The sequence below is a fragment of the Ambystoma mexicanum genome, chromosome 5p (genome assembly GCF_040938575.1).
Source record: "Ambystoma mexicanum isolate Mex_15411 chromosome 5p, UKY_AmexF1_1, whole genome shotgun sequence".
NCBI lineage: Eukaryota > Metazoa > Chordata > Amphibia > Caudata > Ambystomatidae > Ambystoma > Ambystoma mexicanum.
In genome coordinates, this window is record NC_090930.1 from 834,862,523 (window position 1) to 834,875,747 (window position 13,225).

The 13,225-nt window shown below is 44.1% G+C and overlaps 1 protein-coding gene across 1 annotated transcript in view; it reads right to left on the minus strand.

Moving 5' to 3' along the window:
- Window positions 1-13,225, minus strand: part of MATCAP2 (microtubule associated tyrosine carboxypeptidase 2) — a 536,488-nt gene that overhangs the window by 349,632 nt on the left and 173,631 nt on the right. The window contains exon 4 of the mRNA XM_069613255.1: window positions 9,261-9,393. Within this exon, the coding sequence (XP_069469356.1) occupies window positions 9,261-9,393 (133 nt within the window). The remainder of the gene's footprint in view (window positions 1-9,260; window positions 9,394-13,225) is intronic.

Sequence of the window (13,225 nt, forward strand, 5' to 3'; positions counted from 1 at the left end):
CTATACTAGGACTGTATATTTACTGTCCCTACTACCATCCGGCACCTGTATATTTACTGCCCCTACTATATATACTATATACTTTGTAACTATGTCTGTGTCTTGTAAATTATAATTGCCTACGACTTGTAATATCTGTATATGTATCCTGTATTTTGTATGTAACCATTGCTACCTTGTAACCTAAGCTTTGCATCTTCTTGACTGTTGCGTCTGGTTACCCTCGGGTCTGCCGCGCATTACAAGTGAATAAAACAAACAAACAAACAACACAACATTGACTGCTTTGATTTGCTCCTGAAATTGTGTTTGGACAGGCAGATACACCCCTGTCCCCACTGTTTGCTGCCAACTCTCACTGTACCTTTTCCTGTCTATATTTTCAGCCTACCTCACTTTTTTACCTTTCTCCTTTCTGCATCTCTGTTGTTACTTGGACACCACCGCTTTGAATCAAGCATATCTTTTTCTGTGATTAAATAACAGACTAAGTTCAGATGTGTGCCACACTACACCAAATTGTTTCATGTGATTTGAGGCCTATGTTATTGCTTTTCTTTTTTTGTATTTCTTGTTGATTGTTTCCTCATTATTTTACATATATTAAAAATATATTTTTTTAGATACTTGCCTCCTTTTGGTAACTTACATGTTTTGTCAAGAGGATTAGATTTAAAACAAAATATCGCAGCATTTATTGCTTCCACATTGGGTTGACCAAGGGAGTCTCAGGAACCAAATGACCCCCATCTCTGTCTAAAAATCCACGACACAGCGACACTCCTTCTTTCTCATGATTTACAAGGCCTTTTTCTCAACTTTATATAATACATGATAGGATTGATAGTGACTGCTTCCCGTTAGTATATATTCTGATGAGCAACTGTTTGGAAAAATAATATGCAGAAATTTTCTGAAAAATTAAAGATAAACTACCACAACAGATTTTGCATACAATTCGATGTGGTATTGACTATGAGTTAGCGGTAATGAAAGCCTTACAGCAAATGTTCCTAAATATTCAAAACCAAGGATGCTTCTTCCATTACAGCCAAAATCTCTGGAAGAATATCCAGAAGCATGGATTACAATCCAAATATACATCTGACAGTGAATTTCAGTTCCACATAAAAAAATTGTGTGCATTATAGCATATGTTCCAAAAGATGCAGTAATCTGAAGTTACGAAGAAATCATTTCAAGTGAATACTAGAGGGAAAAAGAAGACTCAATTGCCAATTTTATGAATGACTTTGAGGAAACCTGGTTGGAAAAACAGACGAGACATGGGAGACGCCAGCCAAGAATCTCAGTAGACTATTGGAATTGCTATGAAGCAATAATAACAGAGGCACCAAAAACAAACAATTAGCTTGCAGGGTGGCAACACAGCCTAAATGTGGCAATTGGGAGAGGCAAACCAACATTATGGACATTCTTGGATTCACTAAAAATAAAAGAAAGCGTCCAAGAAATCAATATACTGCAGCACATGAGTGGTACAGCAATGGTAGCCCACTTGAAAAATCAATAAAACAGAAGTAAAAGATAAAGGAAATAGTGCAGAAATGTTCACAAATGAATGTCAGAGACTACATCACTAGTCTTGCATTTAATGTGGCATTTATGATTCAATAGAAGAGAATAACAAAGTTACTCAATGTAGTGACAACCTTACTCCTAGTCCATAGTCCCCTTTGCTCCATACTTGTGGAGACATTCTGTCCATCGGGACCAGACCGGGGCACTTTTTAAGCATTCAAAAATGAACTTTTTTGTCCTTCTTTTATTTTTACGTGGGGCCACTGGATGTGAGCGCAAACCCGCCTTCCTGAGCTCCGCCCGCCCCTTCAGTACTATTCTATCGCCAGGTCAAGGACCATTTAGCAAAATAGAGGGTACTTATTACAGGGGGCGGCAGGCAGGTGTAAAGAGGAAAGGAGGCCATGGACTAGGGGTAAGGTAGTCACTACAGTGAGTAACTTTGTCATACTCCTACGTCCCGTCCCCTTTCCTCCATACTTGTGGGAGATTTCCAAGCACCGAGAAAGGAAAAACAGGAGGATGGAAATTTCCCTTATTGGAACAAATTCTTAAGAACTGCCTGACTGAACTGGGCATCTGCTCGGGAGCACAGGTCAAGACAATATGTTTGGCAAAAACCAAAGGGGAAGCCCACGTAGCAGCCTTGGCTACAGACTGACAAGGGACATATTTTTGGAAGGCAACTGGAGCCGATTTGCCATGGACCAAATGTGCATGAATGCCCTTTGGGGGCTGAAGGCCTTGAATTTTGTAGGCCTCGGAGATACATGAAGCTATCCAACGAGAGATGGATGCTTTGGATGCAGGATTCCCTTTTGGGTCACCAAACGTAACAAAGAGTTGTGAAAAACTTCTAAGTTCGCTTGTCTGTTGAGGTAAAACTTCAGAGCTCTTCTGATGTCTAGTTTGTGTAAAACCCTCTCAGCATCGGAGACCGGGTTCGGAAAGAAAACCGGTAAGGATATTGACTGGTTTAAGTGAAACTCAGAGACAACTTTTAGAAGGAAAGAAGGATGAGTATGAAGCACAACCTTATCCTTGTGGAAAGTTTTTTTTCTTTTCTTTTTAAAACTCTTTATTAAACTTTAATACTCAACAGACAAACATTAACAACAATACAAACTCCACACTAAAACTGGCACTTCATGTTGGGAACCGCACTTCATCCTCCGTCTCCCAGCACGTCGGCTCAACTCACTCCAGGATTGCCCCTCATGTTCAGCATCAGTCATGCCCTGCATCCGCTTTTGGTCCCTCGTAGTATACGTCAAAGTACCTTGTCCTGATCCTCCTTTGCGTACTTTGTAGCATGCAGCCACGCTTGGTGGGAGATGTCTACTCCAACCATAAGGCCCGGAGCTGAAGTGTCGACATGATGGGCTGCAGCCTCCAGCAGATCCTGAGCCAGAACTTTGGCATCTGATAAGCCGCCCTTAAAATCTTCGAGCCTGTCAGGAGAAATACATTCCTGAAACTCAGTAAGCTCCTTCCACAGCTTGAGATTAGCAGCCGCTAGAATGACCTCATTATTAGCCTGTCTCAGCTGAAGAGCCGAATTAGAAAATACTTTTTTTTCCACAATGGCATCAAGAAGCTTGTCCTCCTTGGAAAGGACTTGAGACGGCGCAGTTGAGGATGTAGAGGACGGCTAAGACTGGAGCGTAGCTGCTGCCACCACCGTTCATGAGGGGAGTGGACATGCAGTCAAGGGAATGTCTTCTGACGTGTACAGCTTGTAGTGAGCAACAATTATTCTGTTCACATGCTGCCCGGAATTAGGCTTTTCCCCGACCTGCCGGGCTGCGGCAAGGACATCCTTTTGAAGGAAAAGGCATGTGCGCTCCTGTGTCGACAGAGTAAAGGCTCCGGAAAGTACATATTCCTTTGGAGCCAAAGGCTCGGGTATTGGAATATCTAGCAACGCCATCATATCCACTACCCAGTCATGAAAGGCCCAAGGTTAACTGCGTCACAGCTGTTAGTGAGGCCGTTGTCACCACAGGGTTATCAGGGGACTTATGTTCCATTTTAGCCTTGTGACAGGGAACCTCGGCAGAACCAGTGCTAGCATGTCTACAACACTTTTGCAATCCCTTACAGTGTACTGAAGAATAAGCCCTCAGTGAGGGAACCTTGGCAGAGCCGATACTTGAAGACTTAAGGTGTTTGCCCGCCTTCTTTGCTCCCTCAGCAGGTTCGGTCCGACCAATATATTGTGTGTGGAAAGGCTTAGGGTCAGCCCCCGTAGCCAGAGACCTCAGAGGTGGCCCCTCGATCTTGGTGGTTTTAGATATAGCTCCTAGTCGGGGATCCTCAGGTGTAACCACTGTGCTTTTAGTCACTTTATTGGAAATCTCGAGACGAGTCTCGGTACACTTGGTTCCAGATTTGATAATCTTGGGAACTACCCCAGTGAAAACAGCTCCAGAAATGCTGGGCTTAACCTTAGGCCCCAGATGTGAACCTAGGATGAAGATTCGGTCCTAATAGCCCCTTTACAGGGAACCTCAGAGGCAACTCTGTAGTCCAGGCTAGATCCCTTTATGGAACCAGAAGACCCCGGGAAGGAGCCCCCTGGCTGGAGTGCCCTAAAAAGGAAGGAATTTACCGGGCGCTTCCTTTTTTCTTCAATGAACTGCTGTAAATGAGGAGGAGGAATCCGCTGAAACACCTCCTCTACACCTGACAAGCCGATGCTGAAGTGCATGAACGGAGAGGAAGTCGCAGAAGAAGCAAGCGTCCCACCGGTGTTTTCCGGCCCCAAGCACTCCAGACAGAGATAGAGTGGGGATCCGCCCTCGCGAAACAACATTCGCACGAAGAACAGGACATGAATCCCAGACACTCCTGCATAGACGGAAGAAAGAAGACTGTGGAACCGGAGCAGGAATATGAAAGACAAGGGAACAAAACAAAAAAATATTCCCTAAGATGCAAGTGCGTCTGACGCCGACCACGCAGAGAAAAGGACTGAAGGGCAATGCTCGGGGCAGAGCTCAGGAAGGCAGGCTGTGGTCACGTGCGGTGGCCTCGCATTAAAATAAAAGAAGGACAAAAAAGTTACTTTTTTGATGCTTAAAAAGTGCTCCAGTCCCGTCCTGATGGATGGAATGTCCCAACAAGTATGGAGGAAAGGGGACGGGACGTAGAAGTATAATCATTTTTTTGATTTACGCTCCAACAATTGTAAAATAATAGTGCAAGTTCTAAAAGTATTGTAATGAGTTTGCGTGTGAAATAGTATATATTTGCTCATATTTACCAAGAGGTAGGAAAATGTTTGTAGTGGTATACACAAAATGATATTTTAACGTGTTAGCTCATGTATATATCGAAAGAAAATGAAACAAATGGTAAATAAATTCAATGAGTGCTGCAACTTGCCCGACCGCATCGTTCATAAAAACAGCCGTTTCTTCAAACATTTTATTATGACCGACCACATTGTACATAAAATCAAGAAAGGAAAACATTTTGCCTGACCGCCTTATACATAAGAATAACATCGTGCGAAAACGTTGGTTTATGTGCCCGCATTGTACAGATCCGGATGCCGAGGCGGGCCGGGAGAGGCATGATCTCTAAGTGGGGTCGCGGAAAAGCCACCGAGAGCAGGTGGTGGGCATCGCAGTTGCCGGGGGTCACAGTCGCCGGGGGTCACAGTCGCAGTAAGTCAGCATTTACAAATACCTTGAATGCGCAGTGATGGAATTGTAGTATTTCTGTACATTACCTGGCGATGGCTAAACTGTTTACCCAGCTCCTCTTGGCAGCTTAAATTACGATTTCCCGTACTTGGAAGTCCCTGTGAGGGCCCATTGCTATACATATGGTGGATCAGGATCTGGCATATCCTGGTCGCAGAAAGAGTCACTGCGGCCAAGGAAGACAGGCTGCACCAGTTAACAGACATTTGTGCCCCGTTCCTGGAGTATAACCAAGAGTTTCAGGCACAGACACACAAGCCGCGGCTGCCAAGCTTATTCATTCAGGACTAGGGGGAGGTAATGGGATGGGGGACAGTTCTTTGGGTGAGGGGGGGGGGGGTGAATTGCCCCAAACTGTATATTGCTAGTTAATCGACAAAGAAGTTGAGTTTTACTGTTGCTCCTTGTTTTCCGCCGATTTAAATAAAGTTGTTAAAAAAAATCTGAAGATGGTCACCATAGGTGTAGCTTAGGGAGAAGACTGTCATTGGATGGGAGAAGCATGACCCAGAGGACAGTGATTGGTCTAGAGGAGAAATACAGTTTTAAAGTGAACGTGAAACAGTTTTTTCTTTCACCAAGGATTCCCAGCCTGATGAAGGGGAATATTCATGAGCATGTGAATCCATGCCAGACCCAATGCTGGGGAACCTAGTTATACGAGGGCCCAGTGGCATGACTGCGAGTGAATGGCAGATTATCAGTCCCTATCATGATGGAGAGCGGGATGCGGCAGGGGTGCCCGCTGTCTCCCCTCCTGTTTGCACTGGCTCTTGAGCCTCTCGCAGAGCTAGGTTTGCTCCAGGCACATAGGGTCTCATTACGAGTTGGGCGGTATCCTGATTGGGATACAGCCCAACTTTATTTGCGTTAGCGCCCACCCTCCCGGCAGTATTACCACCGGATCACAGGTTGGGCGCTAAACGTTATTCCCCATTGGGTCCATTGGACTCAATGGGGAATTTTTGGCACAATTACTGCTGTCTGTATTACCGTGCAGTAATTTAGCCAAAAATGAGCCTTTTTCCGGTGTGTTTACCCCCAGCTCTAAGCTGGGGGTAAACACACTAGATTTCTGATTGGGCAGACACTTAAATGCGGCGGTAACCCCATTACCACCGCATTTAAGGGCTATCGCCCAACTCGTGATGGGGCCATAGCAGGGGAGTGCAGCTGTTTACTCACAAACAGGTCATTTCCCTCTACGCCAATGACCTAATCCTGTTCATAAAAGACAATCTGGTACTGGTCATGGTTGATATTCTGGATTTTGGACTTTACTCTGGGCTTAATGTTAACCCATCCAAATCAGTGGCATTTCCCCTAACTGATGGAACCGAGAGGTTCTGTGAGGAGTTTAGTTTCCAATGGCACTCTGATTATACTCGTTACATGGGGGTGATGGTGGCGAGGTCCCCCGACGTGCTTTATCGTGAGCACTATGAAGTGAAATTAGCCCATACAGAGGTGACCTTGGGGAGGTGGATGAACTTGCCTCTGACCCTATACGGTCGGATATCGCTAATTAAAACGGTCATCCTACCAAGATTTTTATATGTGTTCCTCAATGTGTCGATAACTGTCCCAGCAGCTTTTTTCAAGTCATTAAAGGCATTAAAGGCCTTAATATATAAATTCAGATGGAAGGGGAAGCAGGCGCGAGTGCGTTGGAGTAAACTTGTGGCTTCACTGGAAAGGTGGGCCTTGCGCTTGCTGATTTTGAAGCCTATTGGACGGCTGCACAGGCTTCCTTTTTAGCTTACCGGTACAACTCAGTCCCAGATAGGGTGCATGTCCAGATTGAGAAGGCGCTGGTCGCCACGTCGCTACTGAGGGCACTTATCGCAACATGGTTGAGCTCACTTGTGTGGCCTGGAAGCGTATCGCGACAAAGACACGCAGTGAGGTTTTGTACTTCCCACTTCTTCCCATTAAGCACATACCAAGGATCTTATTGGCGGGGGATAAAGTCTTTACGCAATTTATGTAAAGGCTGGGCTTCTCATGCTGGCATGATATATTTCCGAATGGGCAATTTTTTACACTAGAAGAATTCAAACGGAGGGTGGAGGTCTCTGTGTTAGACATCTTCACATATTATAGATTGCGTACTGGGTTGAAAGACAGGTTATTTTGCTTCCCTGGCGAACCCCCCATTGCACCGGTCTTACTTGGGGTGATTAGCTCGGGGGTCCGGTCCAAATTGGTCTCTAAGCTATATGCTTGTATAATTGATAAATCGGCGTGGTGGGCAGGGGACTCCCGTGTTAAATGGGAGGAAGCTTTGGGTACCCCCATCTCTGATGCAGTCTGGAGGTATTGCTGTACACAGATGCGGAAAGTGGCTGTCAACAGTGCCTTTAAGCTGATACACTTCAAATATCTTCACCAGTTCTACCTTACTCCGGCGGATATTCATAGATTCATCCCTGAAACAGCAGACACGTGCCGGAGGTGCGGCGGTATGCCAGCTACCTTTTTGCACCTAGCGTGGTTCTGCCCCAGTATTCATTTGTTCTGAGTATGGGTTTTTGACACGGTTGGGGGGATAGCCGGGGAGGCAGTGGATCCATCCCCCATGGTTGCACTGTTGGGATACAACCAGGATTTTCCCAAATATGTCAGGAAGCTGTTGGGGTTGGTATTATTGCTGGCTAGGAGGAGGGTTGCCGTGGTTTGGGGGAGAGGACGTCCCCCTGTATATGAGCAATGGAGGAAAGACAGGCATTCTATATTGTTATGACATGTAATCCAAATACAGAGCGATGGTACACCCAGCTTTGAGGTCGAAGGACATTTGGGGACCTTAAACAGTATACCTGCTTTCTGCAGGTAGCGATGCTTCCGAAGGTTCAGATCATGTGTCTGTCACATAGACGGGGTTGTAACTGTCTCCTTATCCTTGGTTGTGCTCTGTGCTCTATGTTATTGCACTCGGGGACTGGGGATTCTGTTGACGTCTGTATTGTGTTTGGTTTTTATGTTTATGATGTTCATGAAAACTAATAACGACCTTGTGAAAGAATATGATCTTGAAACTGCAATGTATGAGAATTCATTGGATGGTGTCGGGAAAAACATTCTTGGAAATCGGATTGTCATATGTTTTCAGTAATCCAACATTCTAGGGTGCAAAGGATCCTAAAATAGTCAAACAATGTTACTGGGAAAAGAATGAGAGAGACAACCTTTCTATAATAAGGAAAGTTCCATAGCCGTGTACTGTTTGGAAGACAAACAACCATCTGCGAAACAAATGTATTTTGATTTTATGGCATCAAAAGCATTGCTATGTGTGATCTACACTAGTCGATCTCCAAGTGGGCAGGGTTCAAGCGCAGTCCCCATCACCGAACCCACCAGGTTTAAGTCGTTGTGGGCAAGTCAAAAACATGATCAATCTTCCCCTTTTTTGTAGTTATGTCGATGCCCTGAGAAAGTGATGCTTGTTTACTGTTTTTAAAGAATTTGTTAGATGAACTGTCAAAAAAGCACTTATAACACTCAATTTACCAGAGCATCATTTAAATGTAAAGTTTGACAAATCCATGGGAAACAACAGCTTTTTATTATGACAAAATGTCTCTATTTTAGAAAAATGAGTAAGCCAGTACCAGAATATTCTTATGTAACCAAATTGTAGAGAAAAGCATTTTTGACATAGATTAACTTTTCCAGGTCAAAATAATGACTGTAAAATAATGACTGGTCGAAGAATTAAATGTAGAAAATAGCACATAAAAGTCATGCACACACCCTAGAGCCCATTATCTATGATCTGTAACTCACAAAAAAGGCAAATGCAGAATGCCCAACTATGCAAATGATCACACTTACTTTCCTACTGCTTTGGTTGCAAGAAAACACTCACAATCATAATTATCTATAGTAGTGGCACTTTGAATATAGGGTTTCTCATTCAAAGAAAGGAATTAGAAAAAATGTAAAGGGGGATTTGAAATGTTAAGGGTTTAACAGAATAATCATTCATGGTAAAATAAATCTTACCTATTTCATGCCTCAGCATCCCTTCCAGCCAGTGTTCACGTGCAGTTGAGACATTGATTGTCAAGGTTGGGCGACCATTTACCACTGTCATTGAAGCCCGAGAAAGAAGATCCTCTGAGAGTTGAACTACAATCTGTAGGGCAAAACAAAAATAAACAAATGATCACTCTCTATTGCTTTTACTAGGTCTGTATTCAACCATTTCTTTTGTTAGAAACAGGGAAAACTAGTGGTTCACACGGTAGCACTCATCGCACCACTGAGGAGAGCAGGCCCACTACCAAGGCATAGGATTGTGTCGATACAGGGGAAGAAAAGACAATTTCATACACCAAGGAAACTGTCCAACAGTCTTTACTCCTTGGTGAGGTAAGGGCTAACGGAGAGACAGCAAAACAAAAAAGCACATTTGACTATACAGTGCAACAGGTGGGGGAAGATACATACACTTGCGGGGACAAATAAACGTCCAAGCCTTGGGATCGAACTCGAAGGGTCAAGGAGTCATCTGCTGGATTGCTGTGACCCCTATAGATTAGGTACAAGGGCATGAGTTATAAAAACTCACAATGGTTTCAACTAGAAAACAAAAAGGACATCACTTAAATTCAATGGTGGCAGGATGGAAATCAAAAAGAGCAAAGTTATCATCTAAAATGACCTAATGTTCTGGTCCAAGTCCTGTCACTGCCTACAACCTCAACACAGTTACATGGAAACCACCATCTGCTAGATATGGCTCAGTCACTCACTATCACCAGGTGTATATAGCAGCACAGCACTTTTATTTGGCTTGGAGCAGGGCACTATATTCCTGGGGCCAGTACAGTGAGCAGGATAGTACATTCCTGGAAGAAGAGCAGGGCACCATATCCCTGGGTTATGACGGGATTAGGATGGAGATGAAGAGTAGAGACAGAAGAAGCGAGAGAAGCAATATGGTCAGGAGACAGAGTGTATTAAGGCAGTGAGTGAGAAAGAGAGAGACAGTGAGAGCAAGTATTAGGAGGTTGGAGACGGGCATAATGAGAGGAGAGTAATGAGTTTGGTTGAAAGACGGTCATCCAGACGAAAGACACACCACAGTGATCAAACTACCAAGGTAGGTCACATAGAAAGTACATGAGGGAGTTGGAGAGATGAGGTTACAATGTTTAGGCCCTCCCTAAGACACAGATATACAGACAGTGCAGGTCACCTCGCCATAGAGAATCTGTACTGTTAAAAGACCTGTTTTGAGCATAGTGCCCCCTTCAAGGCTGAGGGAAAAGAGTACACAGACATCCCCTACACTGGGAACCCCAATTGTCCCTTTTCTGTACATATTATGAGAATATAAGTTGAACATGTATCTACATTGTCATGTGACTTATTGGAGAAATTGGCACAGTGGTAATAATCCCATGAATTCCATCCAAGTGTATACCATTTTAAACAAACCCTACCTGTCTTCAAACACGAAAATAAGGCTAGTTCACAGAGTCTGGCCCCATCCTTGAAAAATCTGGATTGTAGGCCCTGTCTTCAGCTATACACATACATTAATGGTGGATATACAGCATCAAGGACATCAACATCGGGGTGAAACATGTTTTTCCATCTCGAGCCCACACGCCTGAAATCGGTTACCAGCCGATCTTCGTGAAATTGATTCCCTTCCTCACTTTAGGAAAAGATTAAAAACCATCCTCTATTGTTCAGCTCCTGCTCTTTCGATTTTAACATCTGCACCCAGATGCAGTTTCTGCCGGATGATATGTGAAGTGCGCATTACAAATCATCAAATCAAATTAAAGAGTGTGTCCACTGGCTCCCTAATATGCAGGGCTAATCATAGACATGTTTTTCGAGGACTTTTGACCTCTCTATAGTATCTTTTTTTAAACTTAGATGTGTATTGACATGTTCTTAAGGAAATACAACTTTCTGAATTAAAGCACACACATTCCAAACTTCCTTGACCAACCCACATCTCCCCCCGCCCCTCCATAAGTGTACCTCACAATGACCATCCTACCATTCAGGACAGTGGATCAGTTACATAAAACAGAAGAACGCAATTTAACAGCGACACAGGTTCATTGCATAACTCATTAGTCCCCCTGCAAAAATTAGCCTGGCCTAGGGTCAAGCCTTGCACATCATGGTGAGTATCGTGACAGAGGTCAGTGTTTCAATTTGTCACTTCCCCATTTTAAAATAAAAATTCCACATTCAACATGAAACGACTCCACACAATCGTTAACCACTGCCGACAATTTTTCATACGTGAAAATATCCCAGAGTTTGTTCATCCAGTCATTTTTGGAAGGCATGGAATTGCCTTTCCATTCCTGGGCTAAGGCCACTATCCCAGCTCTCAACATCGCTTCACTAATGTTTGGGAATCTTAAATCATTACTATCTTCATCAGGACGCCCAGGAGTACTTGTAAGGGTTCCAGTTCGGGGGATATTCCCACTGTGTCCTTGATTCAGCTAAGAACTTCGGACTAGTAAACATTTACCTTTGAACCAGTCTGACCGCAGTGTCTGGGACAGTGAGGGGACGATTCCAAGTACATCTTGGAAAGTCTCAGGGATGGCAGATGCCAGCAGTGCAAAACTTTGAAATTGGGCTCCATTGCAGAGGTATAAAGGTTGCCAGAGAACATTAGTATATATATCTTACCCCAGGTCTCTTCTGGACTTTCCCGCCCTGTTTGTTCGGCCCAATATTGCTTAAAGTTCTGTCTCCCCTCTAGCTCCGTCGTGATCATCACTGTTTAGTTTAGAAAGTATTTCCTTTCTTGAGGTGACTTCGTTAACGACTTTTTCAAAGGGTGTAAGGGGTTGTGAAATCTTGGAGTACGATCTTGGGTCAGACATAATACCTTAGAGGCGCAGGTACTCAAATGCACTCAACGACTCAGCTCCCAGAATCTCAATCAGAGAATTTAATTCAATGAAATAGTCCTCTGAGAACAGTTGTCTGGCTCTTTCTAGCCCTTTGTGTGACCATCTCTGTGAGTGGCGGAAGCCCAGCCCGCCAACATCCAGCAGCGACCCCCAAACCGAGCTTAGCGGAGATGGCCAGGATGGAAGGAGGTTATTAAATGTACCCTTTTTCCATAGACTCCACATGACTGCAAGAGTTGGGTGTCTCCTAATATTGTCAGGAATAGCTTTCATTGAGGACAACAACAATTCTATGACTTTCTTTGTTTGGGTATATAGGTCTTCCATGTAAGTCCAGTATGTACCTAACTCATCCCTAAGGTGTTCTAACAGGACGCGTAGTTGGGCTGCTTTATAGTATAACCAGAAGTCGGGGAGTCCAAAGCCACCAAAATCTCTAGGGAGGGTCAAATTACTACGTTTAATTCTGGGCATCTTCCCTTTCCATATACATTTATTTACCATCAGCTTTAATTTGGCCAAGAAGGATTCTGGTAGAGGAGTCGGCAGAGCAGTAAACAAGTACAGCAGCCAGGAAAGAACATTCATCTTTACTGTAACCATTCGCCCAAACCATGAGAGAGTTAACGAGGCCCAGCGTATTAGGTCTATTCTAATCCTCTCCAACATTGGAGCAAAATTACACTCTACCTGCGTTGAGAGGTTTCTGGGAAGTTGAATTCCCAAGTACGCAGTAGCTGTGTTCTTGACTCTCATCCCACAGATAGTTCTCTTACCTCTAGTTGCGGAGACATTGGCTCCAATGGGCATTACATTAGACTTGGGGATGATTATTTTCAGGCCTGAGAAACAACCAATAATTCTTATTTGAGTGACAAGTTCAGGTAGGGATTTTTCTATATCTGTTAAATAAAATAGTATGTCATCTGCGAACACAGAACGTTTAAAGTCAATGGGCGTCATCACAAGTGTGGCGATCCGGAAATAATCGTGCTGGTAAGCTCACCAGCACCCTTGTTTCCGGACCACCACACTACGAGTCTGCCTGCCGTGGCCGCTGTGCCAGAC